We start from the raw sequence: 27,998 nt of genomic DNA, 5'->3' as shown, positions 1-27,998 counted from the left end.
TATAATACCTCGCGCGTTCAGGTATCACTGTGCGTGTGTGATCCGTGAGGAGAAAAGCAGCAATCTCATTGGCTGCTTTACATATTAATATGTGGATCGGCGGAAGCAGAATTTGGTCCGTCTCTAAGGCTGCGCCATCTCGTAGTGCGGAGATGGACGAGTGCTGCGCCTGCACTGTTGTGCTTAGCAGGGCGCGCTTTAGTGGAAAAGTTGTGTACGTGCTGACTACGCGGAACTATGTACACAACAGATGTGTTGCAAGCAATGTGTGACAGAGAAAATAAGAAATCTCATCAGTATAGACAATTTCTAATACAAGTGAAATTGTATAGTTCGTAAGTCGCTGCTGTAGAGCTCGTAGAACGGCTAGTCTTCAACTGGGCCGCGCTTATGTTCTCTTTGCCTAGATGCCGCTGCTGTCTCATTGTCGTCCTAGAGAGGGGTCGGTCAGCATACTACTGGCTGACGTCTTCTTTACAGTCCTCTCTGCTTTAGCGTGCCTGACCGTCGTGCCGGCGCTTGACTTTACTCCGGAACATTAAGATCATTTACTGTTAAGGTAAAGGATAAATTGCATGAAGAAGTATAGGAGGTCATAAGGGGAAATAATACTCGTATATGGACAAAATTCCGTTCTAGAATTTGTAGGTTAAATCCGCCAACAGCTCTAAAAGAGTTTATCTGTCGTCAGCCAGGTAGTGAATAGGTATTGTCAAAGTTTAAATAAATTATATGGAGTGAGTTGAAAGGAGTATGGTGGCACTGGAAATAAAACACACCGAACAGATAGAGAGTCATATTTTAGAGGTGTTGAATCTCGAGTGTAGACAGAGAGCGGTATTTTGTCGAATCCCTGAGATATTGGTTCAATTATAAGAAGTAGTACAGCAAATACATGCAACTGAATTTGTGGATCATCGGAGGGATACTAGCACCATAAGAGGTGACGCTTGGGAAAAAACTTTTACAGAAAAGCACTCAAACAAAACGGTAACTCATAGGACGTATGTAAAGAGACTCATTCAAGGTGATGTGTTGGAACTGTGGCAAGCTCAATACTGTGAAAAGGAAATATGTTGGGAAGGAGGGCCGGAAACAAGAATTATGACGATTACAGCAATGACACTGTAGGTTGCTTAGTGTCTTCAAGGATAAAGGAAGTCCACATTTACCGTTTATATGCACGGCCATGGTATTAAATAATGAACCAATCTACACGTTGCTGGAATTTTGACAGCATGATCTCTGCAGTTTATTGTAAGTTGCTATAGGAACATCAGTAGGAAAGGTTAGTAGTAGATAAGGGACAATGTTTGACTGCAGATAAATTGAGTTTGATAGTGAAAGGGTGTTTAAGAATCAAGGTCACGTATGGCCACTTTTCATGGAAGACTGGCGTGGAGGTCATCGGCGAAGTGTATTTTGGAGGCGGATTTTACTGCTGAGGTACATCTGTTTCTCTACTGGTCGGGGTGCCACTGCGGTTTAGCCGGCATGGGCAGGGGGTGGGGGTGGTGATGATAGTGGCATACGATAAATCAAATACGGATGCAGTTACTCTTGCTAACACATACTCATTAGAGAAGCATTTAGCTCATTTAGATAAATTTTTGAAAAATATGATGGAAATCTTATGTGCTGAACTGCGAGATGCCTTGACTGAGAAATTGGAAGTACGTGTGTCTATGACCCACGTACGTCAGATACACGGAGTTACATTGTGGCCACGACGTGTGCATAACCGATCGTGGAAAGCAACATTCAATTCTGAACAGGTACTGTAGTCTGATGGATAATATAACAGTAATTATCTAACAGCTATCTAAGTGCATTACATTGATAGAGGAGGATAATGATTGACTGAACTGAGGAGTATAACTTTAATGGAACTTGAAAGAGTGTTTGCTGTCAGTGGACAGATGGGATTCAAAATTTTGCATGTTACAGTTAGTAGTACTGTTTTACTGGTCACCTGCAACTGCCGTAGTTCCTGTTACTAGTAGAAGGCACAGTTATTTCTGTTTCTAATTCTGAGCTGTTTCAGGTTAGTTTTTGAGGTATTTCTAGTGCCTTTATATGTCGGTGGACTGATCTTCCAATAGCAAGGTGAATGTGACAGCAGAACTCGGTTGACAAATATCGAGACTCCTACAAACGGGAAACTTCGTTCTTAAGCGCAGCCGGCTGGTGCGGCCGAGCGGTTCTAGGTGCTACAGTCTGGAACAGCGCGACCGCTACGGTTGCAGGTTCGAATCCTGCCTCGGGCATGGATGTGTGTGATGTCCTTAGGCTAGTTAGGTTTAAGTAGTTCTAAGTTCTAGAGGACTGATGACCAAAGAAGTTAAGTCCCATAGTGCTTAGAGCCATTTGAACCATTTCTTTTCTTAATCGCATTTAATTGTATTTATCTTCTTACTGTTCTTAACTGGTGTTACTGTATGCATAGTAAATTATTTGACTTGTCTGGAGTGTTGGTGGACTGAGGTTCGAGTACCAAGGTATATGTGACAGCAATATTCAGACGGGAAACATCCTGGCTCCTGCAAATGGAAGGTTCGTTCTTAATCGCATTTAACTGCACTTATCTTCTTACTGTTCTCTGTTGTTTTTGATTGTATGCATAGTAGATCATTTGACTCGTTTCAATTTAGTATAGCTGTAAATTTGCTAGAACTGGCTTGTTGTCCTATGCTATATAATATTATACACGATGCGAAATTGAAATAAATATTTTACTATCACTCCTTTTTTATCGCTTTGAAGTAAAATTTAGGCCAGGAAGCATGATATTCAATTTGAATAAATTTAGTTAACACAATTATTGCTGAGAATAAATCAAATTTATATTTGTATGATGCTACTTAGTTATGCCATCAATAAATAGATAAATAATGTACTGGTCACCCAAGTTCAGTTAACCAGACAAACTGCCTATTGGCTTCTGTCTCGGGTTCTTCGGCCGACGTTCATCTGATGATTTTACTGACGTTTCGCCAGCATGAGTGGCTGGCATTGTCAAAGCTTGTCCCTTCATTGCCGGTGGTGAACTGGAGCCGAGCTTGCGGCCGCAGGCTATACTTACCTGTCGCGCCGATGTCCGAGGGCTTCTCCGCGGTCGTTTTCGGTGCGGTTCTCCTCTTGCTACCTGCGACGGTCGTTCGCTGCAGTACTGGAAGCCAGGATCCGTTTACCTTAGGGATTTCCTCTTTCTTGTTGAAGCTGTTTGCGTGTTTTTGTATTTCTACAGCTTCTCTGAACAAGCGGTTGTGATAGTGCTTCTCTACAGCCAGAACTTCAAAAAAATGGTTCAAATGGGTCTGAGCACTATGGGACTCAACATCTTAGGTCATAAGTCCCCTAGAACTTAGAACTACTTAAACCTAACCAACCTAAGGACATCACGCACACTTATGCCCGAGGCAGGATTCGAACCTGCGACCGTAGCAGCCTCGCGGTTCCGGACTGCAGCGCCAGAACCGCATGGCCACCGCGGCCGGCCAGCCAGAACTTTCTTATCGGCGAATTTTATTACGTGGTCGGTCTCAATCAGCGCGTGTTTTGCCACGGCCGATTTCTCCACCTGCCCCAACTTGCAGTGACAGAAGCTAATAGGCAGTTTGTGAACAAGTGCCCACGAAAGCCTTAACAATTCAATTAATCTGTTCCACACTTTAATCCTAAGGGCTCTACTTCACGTAACTGCACTAAAATTTTCTTTGTTTCACTACACGATTTCTACCTGACAATATTTAATGTTTAAAAATCGTTACAGTCACGCCAGAGAATATTACTGGTTGCATAATGTATTTAAAATTGTTTACTGTATAATTTTTATGTATGATTAATAATGTCGTTCATATCAATGTGTGTATGCATTTTTATTGATCTATTGAATTCTTATCACATAAATGCATTGCTGGAGGACAGTAACTCATCGACACTATCGGCATCAACCTTCCAGTTAATGTATGAACGAAATTATTCTTTCTCCTCATTTAAAATTCAAAATTGTGCACATGAAAGTAAAGTTCTCCCACTATGTGTTTATTCAAATTTTTGTCATAGTAAGGCGTTAGAGTGTACGACATGCCTGCAGTCATTATTCTGAAACAGCATACTTAAGAAATAAGAGGGTCGTTCAGCGACTAACGTCCAAAATTTTTTTTCTCAGAGCATATTTATTGTTAAGAGTCAGAATTTGGTGACAATATACATTAACATGTGTTGCCCATATCATATTTTTAATACGTAGTCTCCATCGCGTTCGCTGGCCATTCGCCAACGTTGTGGAAGAGCATGTATTCTCTGATGGTAAAAGCTCTTGTCCTGTAGATGTAGCCATGTTTTCACTGCACGACTCACACTCTCGTCATCTTCAAAGTATGTTCCCCATAGAGAATCTTTAAGCGGCAATCGGCACGAATAATGTCATCCGCACGATTCAGCATGTCTGGAGCAGTGGCTGTGACACAACGTCTCGAGCGTGGCTGATCATGGAGCTCTGTTTCTGTATTTCCTGAGGCTGTAACTATCTTTACCCATCGCTCACCTGTACTCCTATCAACTGCAGCATCGCCATACACTGCACACAAACGTTTATGGATGTTCACCACGGTTTCTTATTGTGCACACAAGAATTCAATAACAGCACGCTGCTTGTAACGTGTCATATGCAGACGCCATTTTTAAGCTGTACTTCGGCTCTGCCATATTCCAGAACGGTTCGAAACTTCTTCGGCGCACAGAACAAACATCAAATGTGAAGCACCAACCAGGCTGTTTGTCTACGTACATTAACGACTTTTTTTTATGTGGGGTATTACTTACTGAAAGGCCCTCGTAAATTCTAACGTATGGTCACCTGAAACAATTCTGACATAAAGAAATAAATTTACTTTCCATGAGAATACTCAGTTGTAGCTTTTTCAGAACTTCTGACTTCCCCAGTTGGTGTGGCCGTTTTGTTCTCCCTGCAGCTAAGTTAGGCGTCAGTGGCATTAATCTGCAACTTCGACTCCATTTTCTCGATCTGTATTGTTATGTTCGCTTTAAGAAATACAAATTATTTTCCACAGAATTATGAAATTCGACAGACGTGCTACGCGTTGGTATGAGATCCAAACGTTCGCAAGGTGGCGTGAAATGCAGGAACAGCGGTCGATGACGACGTGGCATTCGTCCCACCACGTTAGACATCCATTGTACTCTTGCAGAGGTAAACATTCGGTGCAGCAGTAATGGGAGCGTGATAATGCTAACTGCGTCTTCAGGCGGCGACGAATGGTGCTTGCAGAAGCAGCCATGCGCCGCGCCACAGCCGTGCTGAAACTCTGGTCTGACAGTTCTGTCTGTAATCGTCATGCACACCAGGTGCCTGCCCATGCGGTCGTCAGTGGGAATGGGTCCGTTGGTTTCACCTAGGCACCATTCCACCTGTACCTCGTAGATCATGCAATACAATATCTGTTATAACAAGGGTTATTGTTTTTACGAAGCAAGCTCCAGTTTCATCACAATTTTGTTCAGAACACAGGTTAGCAACTCTTCTTGCAGCAGGACTTGATCCGAAACTAGCTGAAGTAGTTCTTTACAGGCAGTTCAGTTTATTCCACTGAAGGAGTAATGTTTAGAAACTAGCTTACTTTGATCGTTAGTAATACAGCCAGTTTGATGGGGCGCACCACGACGTCGTCTTCTGTGCCACCCTCTCCGTCGCACTTCACCCAAGGTCCTCCGCATTTATTTTGTTAGATTTATTCATCTCTCTTTATTTCCCTCTAGTTTTGTTCCTCTACAGTCCCCTCTATCACGACAGCCATTCCCTGACATACTAGTTTATTTAGTACGAAAGCGTCGCATACTTATTCGTGTTATTAAACTAAATATTGTATTATGTTATGCGAAATGACCTGTAAATGGCCAGTAATTGTCTTATTCAACCCTTGGATGCCAAACAGGGGTCTTTTGGACACAGGAGTCTTCGATTTTATGGATAAACTGTATTGCAGTTGTTTACGTTCTGTATAATCCTTGGGAAAGCAGTTAACATCCCTTAGGAATAATATTATTTGGCGCAATTCATATTAATTACTTTTCTTGATTAATTTTTTATTCCTACACGTGTAATGAATGACAGAGGTATTTTAAACTGTCTATGAAAAAAACCACGTGTCGGACAGTTTATTTACATTTGTCTGAATGGCACATTATGTTGACAAGATTGCTGACAACGGTTACGAGCACGGTGCACCTACACTGAAAATGGAAATGTGCGCTTGGCGTCATTGGCCGGGAGGTCCTTTGTAGGGCAGGTCCGGCCGCCTTGGCGCAGGTCTCATTATATTCGACGCCACATCGGGTGACCTGCGTGCCGCATGGGGTTGAAATGACGATGAAGACAGTACAACACCCAGTCCCTGAGCGGAGAAAATCCCCGACCCAGCCGGGAATCGAACCCGGGCTCATAGGACGGCAGTCCATCACGCTGACCACCCATCTATCGGGGCGGACACACCTACACTTATACGTGAGAAGTCAGAAGTTCTGAAAAAGCTACAACTGAGTATTCTCATGGAAAGTAAATTTATTTCTTTATGTCAGAATTGTTTCAGGTGACCATACGTTTCGTTTGACGATTAGAATCACTATGCAAACCGTGTCTTCTAGCATTCCAAGTGAACGCAGATTGTAGAGATGTCGATTTATTTATTGGTAACGATGGATTGTGTGAAGCAAAAAACACCGCCACCAAGCAGCAGAATTCGAGTACAAAATACCGTGAAAATTTCCCCTGAAGCAGAAACACGTTGCGCAGCTGCCACTCTGAGAACCCATGGCACTACTTCATCTCGCAAAGAATGTGACAGGGAGCCGTGCATTGCGTTGTTTTAGAAGGTACGTGCATTGCTAGTATCAAGAAAAAATAGGCAGAATATTACATTTGATGAAATGAGCTCATTTTTTGGACTGTGATCAGAGAAAAAAAAAATACGAATATTGACACTTCCTGGCAGATTAAAACTATGTGCCGGACCGAGACTCGAACTCGGGACCTTTGCCTTTCGTGGGCAAGTGCTCTACCAATTGAGGTACCCAAGCACGACTCGCGCCCCGTCCTCACAGCTTTACTTCTGCCAGTACCTCGTCTCCTACCTTCCAAACTTTACAGAAGCTCTCCTGCGGAACTCGCAGAACTAGCACTCCTGAAAGAAAGGATGCTGCGGAGACATGGCTTAGCCACAGCCTGGGGGATGTTTCCAGAATGAGATTTTCACTCTGCAGCGGAGTGTGCGCTGATATGAAACTTCCTGGCAGATTAAAACTGTGTGCCGGACCGAGACTCGATCTCGGGACCTTTGCCTTTCGCGTGCAAGTGCTCTACCAACTGAGCTATCCAAGCAAGATTCACGCCCCGTCCTCAAAGCTTTACTTCTGCCTGTACCTCGTCTCCTACCTTCCAAACTTTACAGAAGCTCTTCTGAGAACCCTGCAGAACTAGAGTTCGAGTCTCGGTCTGGCACACAGTTTTAATCTGCCAGGAAGTTTCATATCAGCGCACACTCCGCTGCAGACTGAAAATCTCATTCCGGAAACATCCCCCAGTCTGTGGCTAAGCCATGTCTCCGCAGTATCCTTTCTTTCAGGAGTGCTAGTTTTGCAAGGTTCGCAGGAGAGCTTCTGTAAAGTTTGGAAGGTAGGAGACGAGGCACTGGCAGAAGTAAAGCTGTGAGGACGGGGCGTGAGTCGTGCTTGGGTACCTCAGTTGGTAGAGCACTTGCCCGCAAAAGGCAAAGGTCCCGAGTTCGAGTCTCGGTCCGGCACACAGTTTTAATCTGCCAGGAAGTTTCATATTAGCGCACACTCCGCTGCAGAGTGCAAATCTCATTCTGAATACGAATATTGCTTCTACTACATTAAATACACTAATAAAGCCATTGGGAGACACATCAACAAACATTATAAAAGTTTCTCACAAGTGATCTTTTATTTGAAGATGTGATGCAGGTAAATATTACAGCATTTGGAAACGAAACAATGTGGGAGCTAAGGAATTTCACTATAAGTGAAGGCTTCCATGTTCAGACCACTTTTTTCTACATTATAAGACTTAGAAGATAATTTTAGAATTGTAGGTTATGTGCTCAAAACGAACAAATGTGTCATATTGCTCAGATCACTGGACTGTATTGCCACTAACCAGAGATTGCAGAAACATGAAGATCAACAAAAATAAGATGTTCTGTGAGCTCGCATGGATTAGACAGAAAAAGTAATCAAACATGTGACAAATTGAGGCATATATTTTTCATGAGAAGAATTTCTGGTATATGTTCAATAAAATTGTAAGTTTGTTGTTTACTCTCAGAAAAACTTTAACACAATATTTGACATTATATTTTGTTACTAAAATGAAAGTTACAATATCGTAATTACTTTATTATTGATTCTGTTACCAAACCTATTAAATCTGGTAACATTTCTCTAGTAATTACTTTTTTATTTTGTCTTATGGGCCCCTCTCATGCATTTTTTGTGTTTTGAGGCACTCATGCATCCAAGGGTGTAATGCTATAAACGTTAATGTTCTGTAAACTAATATGTATCACCACGTCACTGTTTATAGTGAAAAGTGATCCTCGGAGCCCCTAATTAACTATCAAACTGGAAAAAATATTTGGCCAATCCGTTCATTTACTATTACGTTTTTGCTGTTGTACATATGGATTTGAATAACTGAAATGCGAATAGTTTTTCGAAAAAATCTCAAATAACATAGAAAATGTATGAATTTGTTGGTGTTCATATTCACTGATAGAAATTAAGAAACCAAATACACATATAATTATTGTTATTAGGAATTCCATATTCTTATAACGTAAATGATTAATCCTTAAAAAAGTACCAAATATTGACTTCAGTGATCAGAATACATGTTGTAAGGCACTACAGATAGTCTGACACTGACTTTTAATACTTCGACCTATAGCCTGCCCAGTTAGCTATGCTAGTACGTAGTGAGCTCTCAGTAGTCATAATTAGTTTGGAGACTTACATGGGAATGGATGTGCATGTCATGGTGCTTGTTCTTAGTTGCTGTGATGTCAGTGGCGGTGATGTCCAAGCTAAATGCTGACACAACGACCATGGATGTCAGGTAATAAGGCAGTATCCACTGCGTTATAAAGTATATATACTTTTCAAATGCAATTAAAGCGATAAATTACAAACATAAAATAGAAAAAAGAGGAAGAGGTTAGGAAGAAAATGTATTAGCACAGAGCTTTTCTTTAAGTCTTCCTTTCAGGTTACATGAGATTGTCTTGAAAGGATTTCAGTTTTCTTGAGTGGACTTTGGTGTCATTTACATCACATAAATTTAAACTAAAGTTGTACACTTTTCTGCAACAAAAAACTTAAAAATACATTATTTACTCTGATGACAAACGTTTTCGTACACAGAGAGATGAAATGGGTGTTGCCTGAGGAAGTGAACATGAGACAGAATGATTACATAGCTTACTTGCCTTCATTTTCCTGAGAGGATATCAAAGTATCCTCATCCAGTGGTGGGACAATATAGCAAAAGTGAAAAGTTTTTATTCAGAAAAGTTTATTTTTTCAACCATTTTTACATTCCATTACTATGGATACTGGTGGCATGTATGGGTCAAGTTGTTGGGTTTGGCTCCAGGATTCAGTGGCCGTATTTTCCATAGCCCCCAAGTCCTCCAAAGCCACTGGCAGCTCCACTATATCCTCCAGCAACGCCGCCGCTGTAGCCTCCGCCGAATTTTCCACCGAGGCCTCCTCCGAGACCACCACCGAGGCCTCCTCCGATACCGCCGTGGCCAGCACTGACGACGTAGGGCACTGGACGCTTAACGACGTAGGGCTGAGGAACTGGGACGGACACTGGGGTGGGGACCTTGACGGGGACGGGCACAGGGTTGTCTACAGGGACAGGGTACGGCTGTGGTACCTGGACAGGAACAGGCCGGTCCACAGTTACAGTGAATGGGACCTTCACAGGCACTCGAACGATCCTCTCCACAGGGACTGGGACACGGACAGGTATTCTGTTGACAGTGATCTGTGGTTCTCCTCCTCCAATGCCGGACCCAATGCCGCCTGCAAGGCCGCCTCCGAGTCCACCAGCGTATCCACCTCCGTAGCCACCTCCGTAGCCGCCACCGTAGCCGCCTCCATAGCCGCCACTGTAGCCACCTCCCAGACTGTAGCCGCCACCATAACCACCCAGTGAACCGGAGAGTCCTCGCTTCTCTTTCACCGGCTGCTCCTCCTCAGCTAGGACGGACAGGGCCAGACCGCACAGATACATGCACACCTGTTGACAGTCAGACATTTGTAGCGAAAATACTATGATAGATAATAGAGCTGTGAACACCAATTTGTTATGTTGAATGCTTACACACTAGAGAAGTGTTCCCATTTATCTGTAGAAAATACTTTCCCTGTTATCCGTTAACTGTTTTGCGTGCAGCATTTGTTTCTGTTCCAGAAAATCAACTTTACTCAAGGAACTATAGTGGATGCAGTTAAATTTTCACTTAACTATGAAAATTAGACATAGAATGGTCCCCTGCAAATGTGTATTTCAATGCAGACCATAGAGCTATACAACATATCAATTATCAAGTACATATCGAATTTTCTTCTTAACAATTATTTTTCAGCAAACCTACCCTGCAGACTGTTTCTAACCACACTAAGATATCAAAAAATGTGTTCGCCAAGTGGAGGAATAATGATAGACATTTTTGAAAGATTAACTGGAAATAAAATGTTGTTAAACATGATGGATATACACTTGATTAGTTTCACAATCTTCCGACATGTAAAAAATTCTTTCGAGAACTACAGGTCACACAAGCCGTTCATTCGGTATCCGTTCCCATCTGCAGTTGACCTGAAAGAGTGTGGTACATTGCTGCAAGTATTTACTGTGGTACTCACCAGGATCCTCATTGCTGCTTGTGTGTTCTGCTGAGAGCAAGCAATGACTGATGCTGTTGCCAGGCCGCGGCGGGCTTTTATACATTTAGCAGGACAACATCCGGCTCCCCCACATTCACTAAGGCGCAGTCACGGCACCCGCTTTCACAGAAACTGCACAGCGGCGTAACCGCCTCCGCTGATACAGGAGCTGTGCAGTGTGACGGAACGTAGTTAACAGACGAGTGGAGAAATACTTGGTTAACGTTAGTGCTGTATTTTACTACAGATTGTTTGGAAATAGTAATGAGACATGACTATTACTGATACTCCCTGATTCGTTGAACTGGTCCACCTTTTTTTTTTTTTTGGTCATCAGTCTACTGACTGGTTTGATGCGGCCCGCCACGAATTCCTTTCCTGTGCACTTACAACCTACGTCCTCAATTATTTGCTTGACGTATTCCAATCTCTGTCTTCCTCTACAGTTTTTGCCCCCTACAGCACCCTCTAGTACCATGGCAGTCATTCCCTCATGTCTTAGCAGATGTCCTATCGTCCTGTCCCTTCTCCTTATCAGTGTTTTCCCCATATTCCTTTCCTCTCCGATTCTGCGTAGAACCTCCTCATTCCTTACCTTATCAATCCACCTAATTTTCAACATTCGTCTATAGCACCACATCTCAAATGCTTCGATTCTCTTCTGTTCCGGTTTTCCCACAGTCCATGTTTCACTACCATACATTGCTGTACTCCAGACGTACATCCTCAGAAATTTCTTCCTCAAATTAAGGCCGGTATTTGATATTAGTAGGCTTCCCTTGGCCAGAAATGCCTTTTTTGCCATAGCTAGTCTGCTTTTGATGTCCTCCTTGCTCCGTCCGTCATTGGTTATTTTACTGCCTAGGTAGCAGAATTTCTTAACTTCATTGACTTCGTGACCATCAATCCTGACGTTAAGTTTATCGCTGTTCTCATTTCTACTACTTCTCATTACCTTCGTCTTTCTCCGATTTACTCTCAAACCATACTGTGTACTCATTAGACTGTTCATTCCGTTCAGCAGATCATTTAATTCTTCTTCACTTTCACTCAGGATAGCAATGTCATCAGCGAATCGTATCATTGATATCCTTTCACCTTGTATTTTAATTCCACTCCTGAGCCTTTCTTTTATTTCCATCATTGCTTCCTCGATGTACAGATTGAAGAGTAGGGGCGAAAGGCTACAGCCTTGTCTTACACCCTTCTTAATACGAACACTTCGTTCTTGATCGTCCACTCTTATTTATCCCTCTTGGTTGTCGTACATATTGTATATGACCCGTCTCTCCCTATAGCTTACCCCTACTTTTTTAAGAATCTCGAACAGCTTGCACCATTTTATACTGTCGAACGCTTTTTCCAGGTCGACAAATCCTATGAAAGTGTCTTGATGTTTCCTTAGCCTTGCTTCCATTATTAGCCGTAACGTCAGAATTGCCTCTCTCGCTCCTTTACTTTTCCTAAAGCCAAACTGATCGTCACCTAGCGCATTCTCAATTTTCTTTTCCATTCTTCTGTATATTATTCTTGTAAGCAGCTTCGATGTATGAGCTGTTAAGCTGTTTGTGCGATAATTCTCGCACTTGTCAGCTCTTGCCGTCTTCGGAATTGTGTGGATGATGCTTTTCCGAAAGTCACATGGTATATCGCCAGACTCATATATTCTACACACCAACGTGAATAGTCGTTTTGTTGCCACTTCCCCCAATGATTTTAGAAATTCTGATGGAATGTTATCCATCCCTTCTGCCTTATTTGACCGTAAGTCCTCCAAAGCTCTTTCAAATTCCGATTCTAATACTGAATCCCTTCTAAATCGACTCCTGTTTCTTCTTCTATCACATGAGACAAATCTTCACCCTCATAGAGGCTTTCAATGTATTCTTTCCACCTATCTGCTCTCTCCTCTGCATTTAACAGTGGAATTCCCGTTGCACTCTTAATGTTACCACCGTTGATTTTAATGTCACCAAAGGTTGTTTTGACTTTCCTGTATGCTGAGTCTGTCCTTCCGACGATCATATCTTTTTCGATGTCTTCACATTTTTCCTGCAGCCATTTCGTCTTAGCTTCCCTCCACTTCCTATTTATTTCATTCCTCAGCGACTTGTATTTCTGTATTCCTGATTTTCCTGGAACATGTTTGTACTTCCTCCTTTCATCAATCAACTGAAGTATTTCTTCTGTTACCCATGGTTTCTTCGCAGCTACCTTCTTTGTACCTATGGTTTCCTTCCCAACTTCTGTGATGGCCCTTTTTAGAGATGTCCATTCCTCTTCAACTGTACTGCCTACTGCGCTATTCCTTATTGCTGTATCTATAGCGATAGAGAACTTCAAATGTATCTCGTCATTCCTTAGTACTTCCGTATCCCACTTCTTTGCGTATTGATTCTTCCTGACTAATGTCTTGAACTTCAGCCTACTCTTCATCACTACTATATAGTGATCTGAGTCCATATCTGCTCCTGGGTACGCCTTACAATCCAGTATCTGATTTCGGAGTCTCTGTCTGACCATGATGTAATCTAATTGAAATCTTCCCGTATCTCCCGGCATTTTCCAAGTATACCTCCTCCTCTTGTGATTCTTGAACAGGGTATTCGCTATTACTAGCTGAAACTTGTTACAGATCTCAATTAGTGTTTCTCCTCTTTCATTTCTTGTCCCAAGCCCATATTATCCTGTAACCTTTTCTGCTACTCCTTCCCCTAGAACTGCATTCCAGTTGCCCATGACTATTAGATTTTCGTCCCCCTTTACATACTGCATTACCCTTTCAATATCCCCATACACTTTCTCTATCTGTTCATCTTCAGCTTGCGACGTCGGCATGTATACCTGAACTATCGTTGTCGGTGTTGGTCTGCTGTCGATTCTGATTAGAACAACCCAGTCACTGAACTGTTCACAGTAACACACCCTCTGCCCTATTTTCCTATTCATAACGAATCCTACAACTGTTATACCATTTTCTGCTGCTGTTGATATTACCCGATACTCATCTGACCAGAAATCCTTGTCTTCCTTCCACTTCACTTCACTGACCCCTAATATATCGAGATTGAGCCTTTGCATTTCCCTTTTCAGATTTTCTAGTTTCACTACCACGTTCAAACTTCTGACATTCCACACCCCGACTCGTAGAACGTTATCCTTTCGTTGATTATTCAATCTTTTTCTCATGGTAACCTCCCTCTTGGCAGTCCCCTCCCGGAAATCCGAATGGGGGACTATTCCGGAATCTTTTGCCGATGGAGAGATCATCATGACACTTCTTCAAATACAGGCCACATGTCCTGTGGATACACGTTACGTGTCTTTAATGCAGAGTTTTCCATTGCCTTCTGCATCCTCATGTCGTTGATCATTGCTGATTCTTCCCCCTTTAGGGGCAATTTCCCACCCCTAGGACAAGAGAGTGCCCTGAACCTCTATCCGCTCCTCCGCCCTCTTTGACAAGGCCGTTGGCAGAATGAGGCTGATTTCTTATGCCGGAAGTCTTCGGCTGCCAATGCTGATTATTTATCAAAATTTAGGCAGTGGTGGGGATCGAACCCGGTACCGAAGACGTTTTGGTTATGAATCAAAGACGCTACCCTTCTTTTTCTTTTTTTTTTTTTTTTTTTTTTTTTTTAAGTCTCAATTTGTTCGCTTTTGTTCGTTGCATCTGCTCGAGGCGGACGTCGTAAGACATCCGTTTAAGTTCGTTGTTGATCGATTAGCTCAGTTTTTTTTATTACAGAGGGCTGCTAACCCTCTGACCGAGCACGCTGAGCTACCGTCCCGGCATCCCTAGACCCCCGGATACTGTCTCTAATTCACCTATTAGACGACAAATGTGGGAGACTGATGAACAGGGGGTCTGCAGAAGGATCAGGACTTCTTGCGCTAAGAAACTATAGATCTGCTGCTGTTTCCCTGAAATTTTATAATTTACAATCCTACGACCCACAAAAGGCATTTATCTGCGGGGCAGATCTTGTAAAAGTATTCGGACCACGAAATAGAGAAAGGACTCGGGAATAAAACTTTAAAGGGGATTAATGTCTTATATATAATAATAATATATAACTTTTTCATTTTTATTCTTCTGCAAGACTCCTGTACCTACATTTGTTTATGTGAAATTTAATTATTAAATAATTTCTTCAATCTTTTACACCTCAGAAGCATCTCAGAATTAATTTAACTAGTCTTAACGAATTTCAGCGAAATCAAATTAATTGTGCAGTTTGATACAACGCCCGCTACAAACCAATTTTTTCGTGTTTCTCTTTGACGGCGGAAAATATAGATACACACCATCTTCCTCCATTGAAGTGAAAACATAAGAAGGTAGGAAGAGAGGTATATTTGATCTTTATCTGTCAGTTTACGTAATATTTGATGAAGTTTACTCGTTGAATGATTACTTAATATTTTATTGAAAACTTACAACAGAATTTCTACCTAAGATGGAAGGCTACGGAAGAAATTAATGTCTCTTCAGAGAGGAACAACCTGTTTCAGCTCATAGTTATACCAATAGAAGAAAAAAATTAACATCGTAATCAAAGTCAAATTTCAAATGAACTACAACTTTTATAAACATGGCATACGAGCAATGCAGTTTATGTAGGATTCAGAGTGAGAAAAGAGTTTCAGTAAGATTCACGGAAATGTGGACATTCAGAAAATTGAAATGAATGCAATTAAAACAAATTATAAGCAGCATCATAGCAGGATGATAAAAATTAAACACAGTGATGCAGCACAGGTTATGCTTTCGAATTTGCTTCACACAAAGGGCTATGTTCATTTAATAATCATAAAATGATGAATAAATGAATTTATCATGCCATCAAAACTGTCACAAGATCATTAGTGTGTGTATCCAACAACGTACAATGGTGTAAAATGATAGAAATTCTGACGAAAAGCGGAGTAAACTATTGCAAAAATGTGTAAGATACAGTAGTGAACAATGTATGCATGTACAGTACACATACATGTAACAGTATGAGGAAGTGTTGTCGGACTGTTGAATGGAACGAACAATTTATGAGCACACGCTATGAGGAGTGAGAGTAGACCGGAGTAACACGGAAGTCAGGAAGAGTAGCAGAAATTGGATTATCAATAAACTTAACACCAAAAATTGAGGTCCATGAAGTAGACGAAGTGAAGGAATTTTGCTATCTTGAAAACAAGCTACCAGGTGCCGGATGAACCAAGGTGGAGGTAATCACCTAGTTCGGTGTTAAAAAGAGTACTCTACAGCATTGGCCCCTTACTTAGCTTGCATTTATAGTGAATAACTCACCCAGTGCGAAATCCCAAGCGACTGAAAGAAGGAGCAGGTGACTCCAGTACGTAAAAAGGATAAATGAAGGAACAGCAGAATTACAGAGCAATATGCCTGTTTGCTGCAGAATCCTTGAACAAATTCTCAGTTCGAATATAATATATTTTCTTGAAACTGAGAAGCTTCGTATGTCCACGAGCCAGCATGGTTTTAGAAAGCATCGCTCGTGCGAAACTCACCTTGTCTTTTCCACACATAATATCTGCGAACTACAGATGAAGGGCAACAGGCAGATTCCATATTTCTAGATTTCCGGGAAGCACTTAACACGGTGCTCCATTGCAGACTGTTTACGAAGGTAGGAGCATATGGAATAAGGTTACAGATACGTAAGTCGCTCGAACACTTCTTAAATAACAGAACTCGTTATGTTGTCCTCGACGGCGAGTGTTCACCAGAGATAAGGGTATCGTCAGGAGTGCCCGATACACTGGTGTGCGGTAAGGTGTCGATGTTGAGTGACTGTAGGAGGATACAAGACGACTTATACAAAATTTCCAGTTTGTTTGATGAATGTCAGCTAGCCGTAAATGTGCAAAAATGAAAGCTAATGCGGATGTAGGAAGATCGAACGAGTAATGTTCAGATACCGTATTACTAGTGTCCTGCTTGACACAGTCAAGGCATTTAAATACACTATTTGCCATTAAAATTGCTACACCACGAAGATGACGTGCTACAGACGCGAAATTTAACCGACAGGAAGAAGATGCTGTGATATGCAAATGATTAGCTTTTGAGACCATTCACACAAGGTTGGCGCCAGTGGCGACACCTACAACGTGCTGACTTGAGGAAAGTTTCCAACCGATTTCTCATACACAAACAGCAGTTGACCGGCATTGCCTGGTGAAACGTTGTTGTGATGCCTCGTGTAAGGAGGAGAAATGCGTACCTGGCATTGTAGCCTATCGCGATTGCGGTTTATCATATCGCGACATTGCTGCTCGCGCTGGTCGAGAGCCAATGACTGTTAGCAGAATATGGAATCGGAGGTTTAAGGAGGGTAATACGGAACGCCGTGCTAGATACCAGCGGCCTCGTATCACTAGCAGTCGATATGACAGGCATCTTATCCTCATGGCTGTAACGGATTGTGCAGCCACGTCTCGATCTCTAAGTCAACAGATGGGGACGTTTGCAAGACAACAACCATCTGCACGAACAGTTCGACGACGTTTGCAGTAGCATGCACTATCAGCTCGGAGACCATGGCTGCCGTTACTCTTGACTTTGCATCACAGACAGGAGCGCCTGTGATGGTGTACTCAACGACGAACCTGGGGGCACGAAAGGCAAAACGTCATTTTTTCGGATGAATCCAGGTTCTGTTTACAGCATCATGATAGTCGCATCCGTGGTTAGCGACACCGGGGTGAACGCACATTAGAAGTGTGTATTCGTCATCGACCGGCATCATGGTATGGGGTGCCATTGGTTACACGTGACGGCACTTTGAACAGTGGACGTTACGTTTCAGATGTGTTACGACCCGTGGTTCTACCCTTCATTCGACCTCTGCGAAACACTACATTTCAGCAGGATAATGCGCAACCCCATGTTGCAGGTCCTGTAAGGGCCTTTCTGGATACAGAAAATGTTCGACTGCTGCCCTGGCCAGCACATTCTCCAGATCTCTCACCAATTGAAAACGTCTGGTCGATGGTGGTCGAGCAACTGGCTCGTCACAATATGCCAGTTACTACTCTTGATGAACTGTGGGATCGTGTTGAAGCTGCATGGGCAGTTGTACCTGTACACGCCACCCAAGCTCTGTTTGACGCAATGTGCAGGCGTATCAAGGCCTTTATTATGGCCAGAGGTGGTTGTTCTGGGTACTGATTTCTCAGGATCTATGCACCCAAATTGCATGAAAATGTAATCACATGTCAGTTCTAGTATAATATATTTGTCCAATGAATGCCCATTTATCATCCGCTTTTCTTCTTGGTGTAGCAATTTTAATGGCCAGTAGTGTATCTGGGTGTACCATTCCAAACCGATATGAGGATGGAACAATCTTGTGAGGAATGCGAATGGTCGACCTCGGTTTATTGTCAGACTTCTAGGAAAGAGTGGTTCACCTGTAAAGGAGATAGCACATAGGACGCTGGTATGACCTATTCTTGAGTACTGTTCGAGTGTTTGGGATCCGTGCCAGGTCAGATTGAAGGAAGACATTGAAGCAACTGAGAGACGCTCTGCTAGATTTGTTACCGGTAGGTTCGAGCAACACTTAAATGTGAGGAAGGTGCTTTAGGAACTCAAATGGGAATCCCTGGAGGGAGGGCGACGTTCTCCTCGAGAAACTCTATTGAGAATATTTAGAGAACCGGCATTTGAAGCTGACTGGCGAACTATTCTGCTGCCGCCAACATACATTGCGCGTAAGAACCCCAACGATAAGATACAAGAAATAAGGGGACCATCAGGGGCATGTTGACAATCGCTTTTCCTTCATTCTATTTACGAGTGGAACAGGAAAGAAAATGACTGCCCTCTGCCACGCACCGTTCTGTTGCTTGTAGTGTAGCTATGTACATGTAAATGTAGGTTTGTAAATGTGACATAGGTTATTACGCGGAATTCGAGCGACACAGGTACTGATGGCTAGCCTTCCCGACTGCTTTCTCTAAATCGATGTTCAGTAGCGCTAATGTTTTTGACATACTGGCATGAGAAGAATGCAGTATGTTTTAATGAACAATTTCGCCTATGATGCTTTTGGTTGGCATGCTATACATTTCTTATGGCCTGAGGGAGTCTTCAGAGGTCAGTTTAAATTTTGTCGCTATGACAGGAAATGTGACTCACGAGTCTGCACATAACAACGTTGTCAGTATGAAACCTGTTATCCATTGTGGTTTCTTTCTCTTGGGGAATCGAGTGTGATTACTCCAGGTCCTTTTTCGGAGTATAAGTGCCGCAGTATTGTTTCTCCCTCACTAACTCCATGAACTCTTTCCTGATGATCGGTCTGAAAGTTTTTTAAAATTCGTAGGGGGTACCTTCAGCTGTTGGACTCCTGTAATTTGGCATGATTTATTATTATGTCTCCTAATTCTTCTTCGGATACTGGTTCTGATAAAGTAGTAGTACCTTCGAGTGATACACATACGTAAAATCTTGTATCATCAGATGGCTTTGTGCCATAGAGCCCATAGAAATGTTCTTTGATTCCCACCCAGATAACATATTTGTACTCGTCTGCAGACAGGAAATTACGTACAAATCTCTATTTACATTATTTTTGTTCTCTTGTAAGGTGTTGGATGCTGCTCTTCTCATTTAGTAGGTGTTCATATGGGGTGCATTCGAGTTCTAAGGCCTCCGATTTTTTTTTTCTCTGGACTGGAAAGAGATAGAAACATGTGCATTGTTTTAAAATGAGGACGCATTCATTGTCAATACGTCCCAGAGATGGCAGCACCGGACGGCAGATGGAATTTTACCGCCAGCGGCGAGAATGAGAACTGTTTTAAATACTTAAAATGGCGACGTTTTCCTTACTTGAACAGCGTGCAATCACTCGTTTTCTGAATTTGCGTGGTGTGAAACCAATTGAAATTCATCGACAGTTGAAGGAGACATGTGGTGATGGAGTTATGGATGTGTCGAAAGTGCGTTCGTGGGTGCAACAGTTTAATGAAGGCAGAAGATCGTGTGACAACAAACCGAAACAACCTTGGGCTCGCACAAGCCGGTCTGACGACATGATCGAGAAAGTGGAGAGAGTTGTTTTGGGGGATCGCCGAATGACTGTTGAACAGATCGCCTCCAGAGTTGGCATTTCTGTGGGTTCTGTGCACACAATCCTGCATGAGGACCTGAAAATGCGAAAAGTGTCATCCAGGTGGGTGCCACGAATGCTGATGGACGACCACATGGCTGCCCGTGTGGCATGTTGCCAAGCAATGTTGACGCGCAATGACAGCATGAATGGGACTTTTCTTTCGTCGGTTGTGACAATGGATGAGACGTGGATGCCATTTTTCAATTCAGAAACAAAGCGCCAGACAGCTCAATGAAAGCACACAGATTCACCGCCACCAAAAAAATTTCGGGTAACCGCCAGCGCTGAAAAAATGATGGTGGCCATGTTCTGGGACAGCGAGAGCGTAATCCTTACCCATTGCGTTCCAAAGGGCACTACGGTAACAGGTGCATCCTACGAAAATGTTTTGAAGAACAAATTCCTTCCTGCACTGCAACAAAAACGTCCGGAAAGGGCTGCGCGTGTGCTGTTTCACCAAGACAACGCACCCGCACATCGAGCTAACGTTACGCAACAGTTTCTTCGTGATAACAACTTTGAAGTGATTCCTCATGCTCCCGTCTCACCTGACGTGGCTCCTAGTGACTTTTGACTTTTTCCAACAATGAAAGACACTCTCCGTGGCCGCCCATTCACCAGCCATGCTGCTATTGCCTCAGCGATTTTCCAGTGGTCAAAACAGACTCCTAAAGAAGCCTTCGCCGCTGCCATGGAATCATGGCGTCAGCGTTGTAAAAAATGTGTACGTCTGCAGGGCAATTACGTCGAGAAGTAACGCCAGTTTCATAGATTTCGGGTGAGTAGTTAATTAGAAAAAAAATCGGAGGCCTTAGAACTTGAATGCACCTCGTAAAATGATGATTGATGTATTTGATAATGTTCGGGGAGTGGAATTACAGACGATTATCTAAGGGTTGGAACATAAATAGTGGAAACTATTTATTCACAACCGATACAAAAGAGTTACATGTTTACACCTGTTACTGCCCTTCAAAGTAGTCACCAGCGTTGTGTAGAATCCGTCGCCAGCGACGTGGAAGGCGTAGTATACCGTTAGCAGGGCATGTTCTGTTGATGGTGTGCAATGCAGCGGTCTACTACCTGTCGAATCTCTGGCGCAGTTCTGAAGCGAATGCAACGAAGTGGTTCCTTCATCTTCGGAATCAAATCAATGTCACAAGGACTTAAGTCTAGGGAGTATGGTGGATGGTACAGGACTTCGCAGTCCCCTCGACCGAACAGAGTAGCCACAGCTTGCGCTGTATGCGCCCGAGCATTGTCGTGCAAAATGATGAGTGGGTTGCACAAAGCTGGTCGCAGGTGATGCTCCAAAACTGAACAGTAATACTGTGCACTGACAGTCTGCATGGAGGAAAATAATGCGTTAGGATAACACCATCACAGTCATACACGAGAATCACCATAACTTTAGACTGCTCCATTCGCACCATCAACAGAACAGGCTCTGCTAACGGTATACTATGCCTTCCACATCGCTGGCAACGGGTTCTACACAGCGCTGGTGACTGCTTTGAAGGACAGTAACAGGTGCAAACATGTAGCTCTTTTCTATCGGTTGTGAATAAATAGTTGCCACTATTTAAGTTCCAACCCTCGTATAATTTTCAGAACTGGATGTCACATGATTAAGGCAAAATCTGCTAAATACATTGTTTGCCCTTCAACAAAATCTTTCTTTTGCTAACCGCATGCCTACTAGTAGTTAGAGATTATAGTAGTTAGAATTTTTTTTATTCAGCTGGCTGTAGTTGCTGCTTGCTGTAATTGCTGTAGTTCGTGTTATGAAGATTTTCTGTGAGGTAAGTGACTTATGAAAAAGTATGGATTATTCTTAGGATTTCTTCCAATTTAGAGCCATTCTTTTGTGTTAATTATTTGAAGTCAGGTTGTCATTTTAGAGCAGTCAGACTGCGTTGCGCGTGTATGTTGTGGGTAATAAATGAAACGGTTAAGTTTGAGTCGTCCTTGTCAGGGAAAATTCTGTAGGTAAGTGTTGTAATGATAAAAATAAGTAACGAGACAGTAGGTTCAGTTGCATTCAGCAGTTTCAGTACAAACTGAGAAGTTTCACCCACTCACTTCTTTCAGTAGACAAAAAGAAATAAGTTTCAATATCTACTAAAAGCTCACGTATTTCGCATAAACAACAGACCGCTGATTTGTGTACGCGCTGATGGCTCTCGATAGCGACCCATATCGGTCCATATGCTTTACATCAGGTGAATTTGGTCGCCGAGACTTCAACGTTAGTTCACTATAATGCTCCTCAAACCCTGATAACATGGTTCTGGTTCTGAGACGCGGACAATTGTACTGCTGAAAGATGATATCGTTGTCGGGGAAAACATCAAGAATGAAGGCACGCAGGTGATTCGCAGCTGTCAGCGTGTCTTCGATAACTACAAATGCCCCATGCAAGTGCATGAAAATGTCTCCCATATCATAATACTGCTCCCAACAGCCTGTGTCCGGAAGCACGCTGCACCTTTCGAGCCGCCGCTCACCTCGATGACGGCGTTTGTGGAAACGACCATCGACTTAATTTATCAAAAATGTGATTCATCCAACGAGCCAAAAGGTTTCCATTGATCGACGATCGAATCCCGATGGTTCCGTGCCCACTGCAGTCAACATGTGAACACATAGAGACAGAAGCTTGGCTTGAGGTGGTACTGACATTTCTTTCAAACTGTTAATAAGTTCATAGCTGATCTTTATCGAATTTGATTTTTCAAATGTGTATTTCTCTACAAGTATGTCATTTAGTTCTCTCATTAATTTGTAGGCTGGGCTATTAATTGAGTTCACAATAGGCCAGATAGGTGAGTCGGGTTTATGGACTTTTCGCTGTGCTCTGAGTTTGAGGGCTATTCACAATATAAAACCACCAGATGCAAGGCTTGATGCCTCTGGCATTTACAAAATTACCTGCAGCCAATGTAATAAATATTATATCGGCCAAACAGGCACAAATTTCAGAACCCGATTCAAAGAACATTTAGACTGCTACAGGCTTGATAAATGTAATAAATCAGCAGTAGCAACTCACATTAAAGACACAGGCCACTCTCTGAAAACCGAAGACAACCTCGAAATTTTACAAAAAAACAGGAAAAAGTAAAAGAATGGATATCATGGAAGAAATGGAAATTTTCATACATAATACAAAGCATGGAGAGAGCATTCTTAATGAAATAACCGAATTCAAAAACTCAAAATTCTTCAAATATCTTAAGCCAGTCCTAACCCAAGAGATTCAATATATGTCAATGTAAATAATGACTACAAATCTGTCAGTACCAAGAATATCGATACAAAACCTCGATAATCGATACACACTCTCATGCTACAGTCCGCCATCTTGTGGTGTGTGCATAACGTCGAAGCAGTTTGCGCAGTGAATTACGTTGGCAATCAGTGACAAAATACAATGTATAATAGTGTAATGTCAATCAACAGCTCCGCCATTACACCAGTGATGCAAGTGAAGCAGCAAGATGGTGAAATCGTAAGTGATCAACTGTCATAAAAGCCTTTCACACTGTTTTCGTAACACATAAGTGATGCAAATCTATCTGCATGCTATACAGGCTGTGATATCATACAGAGTCAACCACAAGGAAGAAAACCAGCAGAAGACATCACTGATTTCAAATTCTAGCCATACACTGCCCCCCTCCTCCCCCCTCCCCAAAGTACCACACCAGCCACTACAGTAACAAACAATGGACAAAGAGTTCTAGATTAATCTAGTTTAAGAGTCTTTAACTTTAAGTAACATTTCTCTTTATGTATGTATGTATGTATGTTTAAACGCCTGAAGATGAACAGAACATGTTCGAAACGCGTTGTATTATGTTAGATTAAACATAAAATAAAAAAGTGACTGGTAGCAGAAACTAGAAATAAATAATTATCCCACACAGTCACGCTTCACAAACATAGCCACTATGGCTGAAAATAGTAGCCATCTAACCATGTTATATGTCCTAACAGTCAGCGAGTACCTGGTAGCATCCTATGGTTTTAATGTTTAACAAGTAGCACAGTGCAACAAATACACTGTTGCTATAAAACGAAACTGGCTGAGGGCTAGCTGCTTGTGAGTGCAAAACATATATATATATGTAGCACTACTGTCATTCTGCAGTAATAAGAACACACAAAAGTTTGTTAATGTAGAAGTGCACCTTCTAAACAATGAGTATCACGAAAATGATGTAAACCACGCTCATTCTGCCAGCAGTTTTAATTGTTTGCCTGTAAACTATGTGAAAATCTGTAATGCACCCAGTTCCAATGATCTGCTGCTCTGCTCGGTATTTATTGTAAGCAAATTGCATTTCAAAATCAGGATGGGTTGTATATGATGTAGTTTTTATGGAACATTTTGTTAGCTGTAGTAAGTAGCACTACACAGCAAATTCTAGTAAGAGAAGGGTCTGACACCCATAATGTAGACTAACTCTTGGTTGAAAAGTATGTTACAAATCAGTTTCCATTGCACTAGTTGAGTACAGGCTATTATAAGTGGAATTAGTTACAAAATCAGGAGTGGGTGTACACGTGGGAAAAAAATGTAGTTCTGTACTGGAACATATGCTTGACGGGATCCAGTATGGCCTTAGTCTGCTAAAACTAGGGGTCTGAGAGTTGCTCATAACGTAACTTGTAGGATACTCCACTGAAAAGGGCGCGCGCTGACACCCCTAGTGTAGACTCCAACACAGACGACATAGATATTCTACATATGCGCCGTGTTAATGTTGGGGAAACATACTTCTTTCAGCCCAGGATCTTGTTAAAGTAACGCAGCATATATCTAAATTCTGTATTGTGACGGACAGTGCATCAAGAAAACAATGTGTATCAAACAGGCTTTCATTTCCTATTAGGGATTCAGATCTGCAGTTTTTCTACTGGAGTGGTAATAACGACATCTGAAATTTGACTTATGTAGAAGTACATCTACTCTCGCAGACAATGGAGAGCAAGAAAAAGTTATCAGCTATCCTTTTTATAGCGTACCTATAAACTAGGAGGTGATACTGAAAACAGACAGTAATGCATTATATACATAATGGCTGTATTTCAGCTGAGGGAACATATATTTTTTTAATCCTGGACCTTATTAAATTGGTATAACATTCATCCAAATTATGTATTCAGATACAAAATTTAAAATTGCTTTTTAAGGGCAATAGACTCAAAAAGTCGTATGAAGCACAGCCGAGGACACCTTGTACCACTACTAGATGTTTCCTTTTCTGTTCCACTCATGAATACAGCGAGGGAAAATTCGGCCGTCCAAAAGCACTGTAAAAGCCCTAATTTCTCTTGTATTTGCGATACATACCCAAAATGTTCATTGGTGGCCGTAGAACCGCTCTGCTGTCAGCTACAAATGGAGTTTCTGTAAATACTTTCAATAGTATTTCGTGAAAAGAAGCTCATCTTCCCTCCAGGGATTTCTATCCGTGTTTATGAAGCATCTCTATAATGCTCGCTCGTTTTTTGAAAATTCGGTTAATAAATCTAACTGAAACTACTAATAAAATGACATTAGGCGATCGATTGTTTGTTAGGTGCTGCTTTCATCCATATGTCAGACTCCTTTCTAATATTACACTAATTTTGTGGATGCATTTCGAAAGAAAAAGTAGTCACTCTAGAGTACCGTTGGAGTATTTGGTTGCAAATTAATTTATCTGGTGACGCAGAAATGCAAAAGGTTACGAGACATTATGAGAAAGTAAGCTCTTTCAAAATAATTGGTAAATAAGGCCACGTAATTGGAGATGCGAACTTACAAGGGGAGGGGCGGGGGGCGTGACGAGGCTCGCCGTTTCGGTTCATACTATGTGAGTAAAAGTGGGCAGAAGCCCCTTTCAGGTTCCTAGAATATTTCGTTTGAGTAAGCCGTAGGAAAAGAGAAAAGAGATTTCTGAATAGGGTAGAGGTATTTTTGAGCAACAAAAAGGAGTAAAATATAAAATTTTAATTTACTTAAACAGTTAAATTTATATACGTAAAAATATTACATTCAATTTAGTTACGATTACTTAAACTTGATTAAATAATATATGTAAACAAGAATTGTTTTAAATGATACATTTCTGACAGTTTGTGATTTAAACTGTTCTTCAGTAGTAACGTTCTGTTGTAGTCATATCCCCACTCTGTTTTTTCCTTTGTTCTCTTTCGTGCTTTCAGAGCACATGACTCTGGCAGCTGTTTCAAATCTCTTAAGTCGGTCCCTACGATATTTCTTTTCTTACATTTTGTGATGGTCTCTACTGTTATGAAGAGCGTCTCCTCACGCATCTATGATTAATTTCAGTGAAAACTTCTTATTTTATTGGAAAGTGGAAACCAAAAAGAAATTTCTAGCAGTGAAGTGATTGGTGACAACATAAAAACCATAACTGTTGATAAATATTTAAGAAAAAAAATTCACTATTGCTTTTTATTACACATTTTCAATTTATTTCAATTTAGAAAGGAAAAGGTATTGTTTTCAACAGTTCCTCTGGTCTGTGGGTCCATGAGTAATAGGTATGTGTCAAGCAGCTGCAGAGGAGGTTACTGAAATTATGAATCATTAGTTCATAATAAATGATGAAGAGTTTATGCTATACAGCATATCGAACCTGATGAACAAAATCATTGTGAATAAGTATGCGGATTTTGTCATTCTCTGTTTCTCTCTGTCTCTCTCTCTCTCTCTCTGTCTCTCTCTCTCTCTCTCTCTCCCTCCCTCTCTCTCACTCTCTATGTCTTTCTCTCTCTCTCTCTCCCTCTCTCTCTTTGCTCAACCACACTTTTACTATACGCAGCCTTATTTTATTTGTGATAGGTTCCTTCTTCAAGTACAGACGTGAACGACAGTGCTTATCTTCCTAATGAAAATTTCTCTCGCACTTTGGTGTCCTTGGATGACAAGACGAACGGCGTCGATTTTGCTGATTCTTATCCAAAGTGGAAGTTCCCAATCTCGGAAAAAAGCCTTCAGATTTGGAGGAAATAAATAATACAACGTGGCACTACAAATGACAAAACTACATTCATCAATTCCGAAAAATGGGAAGCCTTCATGACACACGAGGGTGTTGTGAACAATGAAGACCAGGGCATTACAACAATGAGCAATGACATTACGAAGAAATAAAATAACGGTAGCAGCGTGTGCGTAACTGTTGCGCTGTGGCCCTTTAAAAGAAAGTACTGAAAAATCTGTTACACTCTATTCGAAAATCTTTGAGAGCGTTCCGGCCTGCTTAGGTGAGATATTCTATTAAATTTAAAGAGGCATCTGCCTGCTTCTGTTCACACAGTTTGAGCCGAATCGGTGAGCCCCGCCTCGCGGCTTCAACTTGTATGCGTGTGCATCAGGTTTTCTTGCGCCTCCCAGATAAGAATCATCTTCAAACTCACCGATAAGTGTCTGTAAAGAGTTTCAGTACAGGCCATCCACTCCAGGTGTGTGTGAAATACGAGACAGAAATAAGTTACATATGGAAGCCCGCGCGGTTAGCCGTGCAGTCTAACGCACTGCTTTCTGGGCGGGAAGGCGTGCCAATCCCAGACACAAATCCGCCCGGCGAATTAGTGTCGAGGTCCGGGGTGCCGGCCAGTTTGTGGATGGTTTTTATGGCGGTTTTCCACCTGCCTTGACGAATGCGAGCTGTTTCCCCATATTCCGCCTCAGTTACCGCATGTCGGCGATTGCTGTGCAATCGCTGTCTCCGCGCACGAGTACACCATAATTACTCTCCCACACAAACATTTGGCGTTACACTCGTCTGGTGTGAGACGTTCCCGGGGGGGTCCACTGGGGGCCGAACCGCACAATAACCT

General features: G+C 42.1%; 1 protein-coding gene across 1 annotated transcript in view; it reads right to left on the bottom strand.

Moving 5' to 3' along the window:
- LOC124594594 (glycine-rich cell wall structural protein-like) overlaps window positions 1-27,998 on the bottom strand; it is a 98,353-nt gene that overhangs the window by 64,002 nt on the left and 6,353 nt on the right. The window contains exons 3-4 of the mRNA XM_047132966.1: window positions 10,975-11,092; window positions 9,805-10,345 (exon numbers count right to left, since the gene is read on the bottom strand). Coding sequence (XP_046988922.1) covers window positions 9,805-10,345; window positions 10,975-11,092 — 659 coding nt within the window. The remainder of the gene's footprint in view (window positions 1-9,804; window positions 10,346-10,974; window positions 11,093-27,998) is intronic.

Source organism: Schistocerca americana, chromosome 2 (assembly GCF_021461395.2).
Source record: "Schistocerca americana isolate TAMUIC-IGC-003095 chromosome 2, iqSchAmer2.1, whole genome shotgun sequence".
Lineage (NCBI taxonomy): Eukaryota > Metazoa > Arthropoda > Insecta > Orthoptera > Acrididae > Schistocerca > Schistocerca americana.
This window is presented reverse-complemented; position numbering and strand designations above follow the sequence as displayed.